We start from the raw sequence: 9,497 nt of genomic DNA on the forward strand, positions 1-9,497 counted from the left end.
TCTTACTATCATTTTTATGTTTCAGATAGGCCAGATTTGTTTGTCAAGTGCATTAGTAGCCAAAAGCAAAGTTCATGTAAATGGTGACATGTGAGCATTTTAAGATAATCATATGGATGGTGAACATTTAAAACACATCGATATCGTAATGGATCCATTGTACCATAACAAATATGCCAAGCTTTACCAATTTATCTACTAAAACACGTACCACACTTTCTAGGATTACATGAGGCGGCAATGTAAGATTTCTTGGTGGTGGCCTAACTAGGAATGGTCTTTTTTCAAATCGCAAAAGTACAAGATATTTGAAGAAAAAGAGGATATAACCGCATAAGAAACAAATGATCAATTGCATGCAAAAATTGGTAAGATTGCACACGAAGAACCAGGTATAACCCTTTAAAAGATAGGATTATGTGCTAATGTTTCCAGAATTACAGTGGCATTCCTTTTTTGCTTAAGGAGAATGTAATTCCAGAGCTTGAAGGTAAAAAAATAAACAAAGGATTAGGTAACAACACTGTGCTCTAGCCTGAAAATGTTGCAATAGAGAATACCAGAGAGTCTGAAATTACATGAGTTAGCCCATGTCCACAAGTACAATGACACAAAGACAGCTAGCCCCTGTCCACAAGTACAGTGACATCAAGACGCTAAAACAATTAGAGATGATAAAGGTGTTGACCTGGATGAAGAGAATGATGAGCAGATCTAGAATCTGAGGATGGAGTAGCTAATGTGGTTGAACTGCCCAAAGAATCGAAAGGAAAGTATATACCTTCGAAGTTATGTAATGCTTTCAATTTAGAATCAGAAGTAATTGTGGTTTTATTTTATCGGTCCATGTTTTGTGTGTGGCCTACAATAACAATCTGGAACACGTCAAAATAGCACCATATTATATATAGCATACCTATCAGTTGTAGGTCTAGTTGGTTGGACTCAGAACAGCAGGCGGTCCCTCCTCGTCGCACACACGTTCACTGGCGCTTTGTCGTGGATATGAGCAGTAATAGTTTTCATGGATGTAGTTCTACTCTAGTATTTAAAACAACACCACTTGTTGAGGAAAAGTACTGCATGGTATGAGCAGATAACAAAATCTACTTAAAAGGACTCATATGTCCCCAGGCTGTCCACAAGTAATAGTTTTCTTGATGCAATGAATCACTAAAATAAATTTTATAGAGGCTAGATCATGGTCTACAGTAATATAAAAACAACAAATGAAACCTATAGTGAACATCATTAATATAACTAACTGAGAACAGACAATGACATACCTGAAGACTATGTCAGTTGTGCCTGGTTGCAGCGGTAAAATTGAGCAAAAAATCATTTCCTTTTTCTCTATACATAGCGAGGAAAACAAAAGTCGAAAACCATTCATGATCATATGGAAGAAGAAATTAGACAAAAGGCATAACAAAAAAGTCAAATAAATTATGTATATGGCCAATACCACATAGAGCAACTGAACTCTATGATCTAGTAAACAAATGTCGACTAAAATAAATTGATAATGCCTTGTTTGGATAACTCACTTGATGGGTTGCTATGTACATATGATCTCAAAATAAATAAAATGTGTCTGATGCTCATGAAGCTATCGCTATCATCATTATACGAACTGGTTCGTTCAAGGTGGCCGCATAGAGGAGGAAGACGATAGGGCGCAACTGGCAGCCACAGCGAGAGCATCTCCAAACAAAGAAAAGCAAGCAACCATGGACAGTCAAAGAAAACATTTTAAGATAGCTAATCTAATTGACATTGCTGCTTCTTAAAGTAAGACAGGAGATAGTTAGAAACTGAGCGTGTACCCGACTTAGAAGTCGCCCTGTCCGGTCAACTTCATTAATAACATGAATACTTGCAGTATCTGCTGATTTCCTTCGGGAAATCTAGACCCTTCAGCTGCTAGAGAGATGGGAAGAGTTGATTCTCTACATATTAAGATGATATCACAGAGAGTTTACCATACATCTTGGATAGTGTCGCAGAAATTTAATCGTCAGTTAGCGAAGGTGTTACATAAGGAAACAGGATCTGCTGTTTGCCTACCAGAAGCTCTGCAGGCTACTGTTCTTCAAAAAGCCAAGGACTTGCCTATTCTCAAGCCAGTAAGAGTTCATTACTTCACCAAAAAAGGGCCCTGCTTGTTGGGTAGGAATGCAGAAGCAGTTCAAGTGTAGGATAGCAAGCTCTCCCGGTCAGATGTGAAGAAAATAAGCAAATCTGTGTAAAAAATAAGAAGTTTAGAGATCTATTTGTAACTTGGAACCTAGCATTGATAGAAAACAAAGTTTCAGATCATTCTCAACAATAAACATAGAAACTCACATGCTTCGAGAAGATGTATGACATTCTAGCAATTGCTTATAGAAAATCTATCCTTACCTCCACATGGTTAAGGTAGTATGGAATATCAGATTGTTGCATATATCTAACACCTTCCGTAGCAGCACGCCAGCACGTCGACATCGTGCCTTGCCTAGCAGTGGATGTACAATGAGACTGAAGAATCCCCAGCACGGCAGTTCAGCCAGATCTCCATATAGGCACCCCGGATCCCTCTCGTCCACGGTCCACCGTATCCCAACCGGTAGCGCCTCAGGGCCAAAGCCGGTGAAGAGGTGCATCACCAGCGCACCGAACACTGGAATCAACTCTTGATCTGTACCGCTGCAATAGTTAACCAAAACAATCCAAGTGCCCAATCGTCACAGAAGATGCAAACTAAACAAGCCAAGAAAATACAAATTATCGTGCACACATAATTATCAAACTGGAAACCATGCTCAGAGAGATGTTAACACAGGGACATTGAATTAACTACATTTGTTATAGACAGTTAGTGTGTACAAACTAATGTCACAGAAGGTTAGTTAGGCACAGGATGGACAACAAAATGAGAATCTGGAAAACAAAGAGTAAATCAGGATTCAGCAAATACCAGCCACCTGTGTAAAAATAAAGTTCTTTGGTTAAATATTATTCACTTGACAGGAGGAACAGATAAAGCGACCACCCCAGGGGTCAACTCTTGAATGCTTTGGCATGTTACCTTGGACAGAGATGCTCTCACCAGGTTTCATATCCAATTGGCAGACTGCGCAAGCATGCAACTTGAACATATTTCCTGCTCGGTAATTCATATTCAACCTGTGAACCAATTAAAAGCGTTAGACTCCATTTATATGCAATGTATAGTTCGAGTTTAAATCTTGATGGCACTGGATGCATCTCCTATCTTGTTCTGCATACCCTGCGTCCTATTCTGCATACCCTCCTTGAAGACAATACAGAGAGAAAAAACATGAGTGAGCCTGCAAACATATGTAGTACACAATCAGGCGTCAATGCTGAATTTTGTTGGCTTGACGCAAGGGTACATTTCCATTGTAACTGTGAGCAGTACCATTTGGAACACCATTAGCGGTTGCCTTTGGCAGGAACTGCTTTAGCTGCTGGTTTTTCAGGATTGTTAGAAGGCTAGAGGTCATTTTGAGCGGCAGAAGAAACTGGTGTAGGAGGCTAAAAATACGTGGTGGTAATGCTGCGCGCCAATATTGTATGCCCCTAGCTAGCATAAAAAACAGGCTAGACAATTAACCACCTAACCAAAAAAGATTCAGAAATATATTTAGCGAAACACCCCACTCAATGTCATTTCTCATAATTTAGTGCACTAAAAAAATGATAGAAACCGCATCAAACAAGAGTTTCTCCTCCAATTTCAGGACGAGCTATTTAAGCCTAGCTGGTTAGCTCAATAACTAAAAAATACAAATCACTAAGCGCAACCATCCTACTAATTCATTAACGGTCCAAATACTCTACTTTTGTTGTTGCCTTTAATGGAGCACCACAAGTCAGTGAACATATTCTCTTATTGAGAAGGAGCAACGTAGAACAACACATTATTTATATATGACAAATACTTTTAAGGCAAAGGAAAACATTTGCTGGAAACACATTTCAAACTGATAATAAGTCAGCGATGCAGGAGGCCTGATTTAGTAGAAACAATAGTTCGACCACACTTTCATTCTTTAGGGTATGAACTATGGATGCCGAGAGTCGATCTGACAAACCATGGTCTAGTCGCATGGCATCAGGGGACGATGTTCATTCAGTATTTGCAACTACTCAGAGTTCCCTTTGGGGTTGTGCTAATAACATTCATTGAAGCAGAAAAAGAAGCATGACAATATATCTAGAGTAAAACAATAGGGTAGAACAACAAAAAAACATCGTCAGAGAGGGGACCAGATCCGTAGCTGAGGAACAATCAATCACGTACCCTGTCATAGAAGTCGATGATCTCCCTAAGGTCGAGGTGTAGCTAGTCAACACACTGTTGCTGATGGCATCATAGACCAGCTCATTGACCTTGTCGATGGAGGCCCGGAGGTGAACCAGGTAGAGGTCCAGCCCGAGGTTCGTAGCAATGTCGTTGAACTTGGCATTGAGCATCTGGATGATCTCGGAGCTCTCGTTTTTCACTACCATCTTCAGCTACTTGTTCCACAGGACCTGCAACGCAATGAAACAATGGAATCAACTTCGTTGTTGTGTTGTGCTGTGTTCTGTTATGTGTGCTAGAAAAGGGGAAAACAGGTCCTATGCTTCTTTGGTGGATTTGGAGTGAAGGGATCAGATGCTCACGGGGACGGTTGGCCTCTCGACGTTGTTGAAGCTGGAGATCTCGTAGAACTTCCTCATGCTCCTGGCGCCATTGAGAGGGTCGGTCGGGCGCCAGGCTCCTCGTTGGCGGCGGCGGGGAACACCCAGCCTAGATGTTTGTCGGTCTCCTTGGTCCACCTAAAGATGGGCTTCACGCCCTACGATTTCGTGCAGCGCATCCGGGGGAACTAAAATCAAAACCTCGAAGCCTGAGATTCGGCTTGTCGGCTCGCGAGGGCAAGGACGAGGGCGAGGCTAGGGTTACCGACTTACCGTGACATCAATGGGAGATGTGTCCGCCACGATGGGGTCGAGGCCCTTGAGCTTGACGAAGGTGAGGCACCCGACCCACGGAGGCGAAGACGACACGATAGAGAAAAGGGAGATCGAGATCTAGGCCGTGGACCCGTCCCCGTACTCGGCGCCGCCAAGACTGTGACCCCGTCCCCTAGACTTCGAGGTCGACCCGGAGAAGAACGCGTGGGTGGTCGAGGTTGACTGCAGTGGTGGCCTTGATGCTCCCAGATCCCATCGTGTGCGGAGCGGGGTTGCGCGAGGGGGAAGCAGAGGTCGCAGCGGGCGTGCGCGGGGGGGGGGGGGATGTGGAGGGAGCAGAGGAGGTGGTCGCGGCGCCAAGTCCGTGCGGGCGAGCGGACAACGGATTCTGTGGAGGCGCTGATGGCGGCTACAGCGCAGCGGGTGCGGGAGGACGATCGCGGGCAGAACCGTGGTGCACTACTGTGTGGACGCCTACAATATGTTCATATAGAGTAGTAGAGATTGTAGTGAGAGTACCTGTCACACAGTTAACGAGCGTGTAAGAGTTTGATCTACCCGGATAAAGGAAAAATCTTGTCTTGTGGGTAAAACGTGCAAGCCTCTTGAGAGTGTTACCATGTGATATCAGTCGTGCTCATGATCACGAGTGACCTGAACTTCTTATTGAATAGTTAATTGTTGAATGAATCTAATGACATTAATAATGAATTTTTTATGAGTTTCTACTATACGTTATTTCGTGTTATATTTGTTAAGTACAAAAGTACTTGCATTGTTTACTTTATTGATTTATTTGTGAATTTCTACTACTACGCATTATTATTCCGTGTTATATTTGTTAAGTACAAAAGTACTTACATTGTTTATTTTAAATACTTTGGACAAAAATCCTAGACGAGTACCAAACTAATATTGGAGCTAGTAAGTTCGCTGAAGAGTTTTACAAGTAGGGATGTTCCTAAAACATCCGAATTGTATCATAAATCTAATATTTTAGCATAGTTATACATAGAATTTAAAGCTAATTTTTGATAATGTTATTAAGAATATTATAAAGTATTTAAATAAATTTTTATATATTTTTTATGTATATTATTTTCTCCCTACAACAAAAAAGGTGAAAAAACATCCGAATCCGTATTCGAATAGACATCTGAAGTTTATATCAATTATTTAAAAATATATAGAATGAATTTAATGTTTATTTTTTGTGAAGATTAATAGCCTCAATGCTAAAAACAAGAATATAAATTTACATAGCAAATTCTATATGTTATTTGTTCATAATCAAAGAAAGAAGACCAAAATTTTAACATCCGAATAAATATCCGGATCCATCCCTATTTACAAGTGGTAGCTGTATGTACCTCTATAGTCAACTGTTTCCGTGAAGATGAAGCCTGGAGAGAGGTTTAGGGTCTGTTTGGTTGGGCTGTGGCTGTGGAAAAAGTTGTTGTGGGCTGTGAGCTGTGGAAAAAGCTACTGTAGGCTGTGAGCTGTTAAAAAGCTAAAACCCGTTTGGTGAAAACCACTAAAAGTCATTAAAAGTTCTTCGATATATGTTTTCACAGTTCCATCCAAAAGCCACTAAAAGCAGGTCCAGTGGTGCTTTCAGTTTTGCACTGCGAGAAAGTCGGCTTTTAGAAAAAGCTGCTTTCTGGATCCAGCCCTTTGGTTGACTTTTGGTTTTTATGGGGCAAAAGCCAAACCAAACACACCCTTAATGATCGTTCCGCTATACTCTGATATCTTAAGTAGTAAATATAATTATATTTTATGTTGTGGAATATTGTTTTCTGATTTTTGTTTCTTTGTTGTGTGTTGCATGTATGTATTTTGTAGATATAGACATGAGATATGACAAGACTGTCTATTATTAAAAAAATCGAGTGTGACACGCGTGCGTGCTTCGTCCTCCCGCGATTTCAAGTGTGGACACTGGTCAGCGCCGGCTACCCCGATCCCGTTTCCTTCCGGCCTTGTTCCACAGTCCACACGCTAGTACTGTACTGCACTGCACGTCTGCACACCCCAACCAACGACCGTCGACCGGCCTCAAGCCCTCAACTCTAGTATATTATTTTCTTGCTTCCTTCTTGAATAGAATAGTCGCAATGCAATAGACACGCACGCGCAGACGCGGGTCCATATATATAGGGAATATCCTGCCACCGTCACTGGTCACTTGCTCGGAGTCGGAGGTCGGAGCTACTGCAAGCTAGGCCTACAGCAATGGCGGCCTCTTCGTCGATCCAACGAGGCGAGAGACGAGGAAGGTGGGGGAGCCCCGAGCGCACCGTGGTGTGGACTGAACCCAAGCCCAAGCCGGCGAGGAAGGTCGCCGTGGTTTACTACCTCTGCCACCGCGACGGCCACCTCGACCACCCGCACTTCCTGGAGATGGAGCTATCCCAGCACCAGCAGTCCCACTCCTCCCGCCCTGCTCCCGGCCTCTACCTCCGAGACTTCAAGGCCCGCCTCAACGCGCTCCGCGGCGACGGCATGCCCGGCATGTACTCCTGGTCCTCCAAGAGGAGCTACAAGAACGGGTACGTGTGGCAGGACCTCACCGAGGACGACCTCATCCACCCCGCCCACGGCAACGACGAGTACGTCCTCAAGGGCTCCCCGCTCCTCCTCTTCCCTCAGCCACCGCCGCAGCAGGAGGATGCCGACAAGTGGGCCGGCCGTCACCGCAAGAACTGGAGCTCCTTCGACCTGGGGGACTGCGATAGTAAGCTGGTCGTCGTGGCCCAACACCAACAGTCTGCGGCCACGCGGGTCGACCGGGACGACGCCGACCCGTCGTCGACGGAGCTGGCCATCGACGAGATCTCGCCGCCGCCGTCCTCCAGCAGCCCAGACGAGCCGGAGAGCTGCGGCAGGGAGGTCGGCGTGGTCGCCGGCGGGCGGATGTGGGCGTCGGCCGTGCTGATGCAGATCTTCTCCTGCGGGTCCACGGCGGCCGTGAGGCGGGGCCGCCACGCGCGCACCCGCTCTGACCTTGTGATGTCAAGTGCGAGCAACAGGCGGGCCAAGAAGGAGGCGGATGCGGACGCGGACGCGGACGCGTCAGCAAGAGCGGCTGAATGCCTGTCAGTGTCAGGCGTCGTGGAGCGGGACTACTTCAGCGGCAGCCTCATTGAGAGCGGCAAGAAGCGCGGCGGGGATGACGCCCTTCTTCTCAAGCGGTCATCCTCCTGCAACGCCGACAGGTCTTGGGCGCTTTCAGTTTTCCAGTTAAATTCCATCACGCATCTTCATTCTTACGTGTGCTGTCCTGTTTGCAACTGAAGCAGGGGCGCCGCGAAGCTGAAGTTGCCGCCGGTGCCGGCGAAGGAGGTCCGTCCCGGGCGCCTTGCCTCCCGAGGAAGCCCCGCGCCCAACAAAAGTATGACTAAATCCACGGTGGCCCAGAGCAGGGACGGAGGCGAATGCAATGGCGCGACGGCGGACGCGGCGGGGAGCACGTAGCCATGCTGCTGCAGTGTGCAGTCCATGAAGCGCCTCGGTCGACTTGCATTGCATTGCAGGTGGCGAGACGGGCACGACACGGTGTCGCGCGCGGGCGAGTGCTCCGAGATGCGGATGGACGAGTCAACTCAAAGTCAGCTGAGATCTGCTACTAGTAGGACTAGAATTAGCATGCAAGTGCTTGTAACGGCACAGACTTGTACTTTTACTCAGTCACTATATACTATAAACAATAAAAATACGGTTTTCTAAGGCGGTGGATTTAGTTTTGCAGGATACGGTCTAATGTTTGTTTAACAACTCATGCTAGTTGCTACTGTCAGTCTTCAACAACTCTATCTAGTGGCCGACGCAGGACAAGTTAAGGGAGACAAAAAAAACACATGATAAAATCAACCAACACCATAAACAACTACTATAGTGTAGAATTCAAGTTTTATATCAATCTATACTATATTTAAAGCACCAGTTTCAACGGTCGTCATGCGTCATCATTTTACAAATAACCTCTCACAACTATTTCAAAATAACCCGCTGCACGCCTATATATGGCCAAACGACGGCCCGACACGGGTCAGGCGCCCGCGAGCCACAACTCTGGCCCAGGCACGTCATGCCGGCCCGCTGACTGTGCTGGGCCAGCTCGTTACACCGTCGGCCCATTTGATTAAATCAGCGTAAAATATTAAAAAACAGTACAAAAGATGGGGTTCGAACCCATGCCTGATGCAAGAAGATGGGAGACACTAGGTGAAAACCATCTAACCAGTAGAACATCATGCTCAGATGTTTTTAATATTGAATATAAATTGTATACATGTATATACGTTTTTTTGTAAAATAAAAAAAATCGTGTCGGGCCGAGCCAGCACTACAGGCCGAGGCTACAGCCCAAGCACGGTACGCTCTTGCAAACATTATGTCGTTTCGTTTCTGAGATCACATTGGCGCAATAGACTCCATGGTGTTTGAGGTTGCTGAATTGGATGGAGCAACAATGATTTGTCACACTAACAGTAAAATGAAAAGGTTATTTGTTGGTTTTAAACGTT

The 9,497-nt window shown here is 45.2% G+C and overlaps 1 protein-coding gene across 2 annotated transcripts; it reads left to right on the top strand.

Moving 5' to 3' along the window:
* The first annotated feature begins 7,037 nt into the window (after positions 1-7,037).
* Positions 7,038-8,697, top strand: LOC100382412 (Protein UPSTREAM OF FLC). 2 transcript variants are annotated; one of them, XM_008657002.4, is made up of 2 exons: positions 7,038-8,186; positions 8,271-8,697. In XM_008657002.4, the coding sequence occupies exons 1-2, from the start codon at positions 7,204-7,206 to the stop codon at positions 8,443-8,445; spliced, it is 1,158 nt and encodes a 385-aa protein (XP_008655224.1). In that variant the 5' UTR covers positions 7,038-7,203; the 3' UTR covers positions 8,446-8,697. The 2 variants fall into 2 exon arrangements, with proteins under 2 accessions (XP_008655224.1, NP_001168626.1); NM_001175155.1 differs by having other exon boundaries at positions 7,175-8,186; positions 8,268-8,695.
* Positions 8,698-9,497: the final 800 nt, after the last annotated feature.

This window comes from Zea mays, chromosome 8, assembly GCF_902167145.1.
Source record: "Zea mays cultivar B73 chromosome 8, Zm-B73-REFERENCE-NAM-5.0, whole genome shotgun sequence".
NCBI lineage: Eukaryota > Viridiplantae > Streptophyta > Magnoliopsida > Poales > Poaceae > Zea > Zea mays.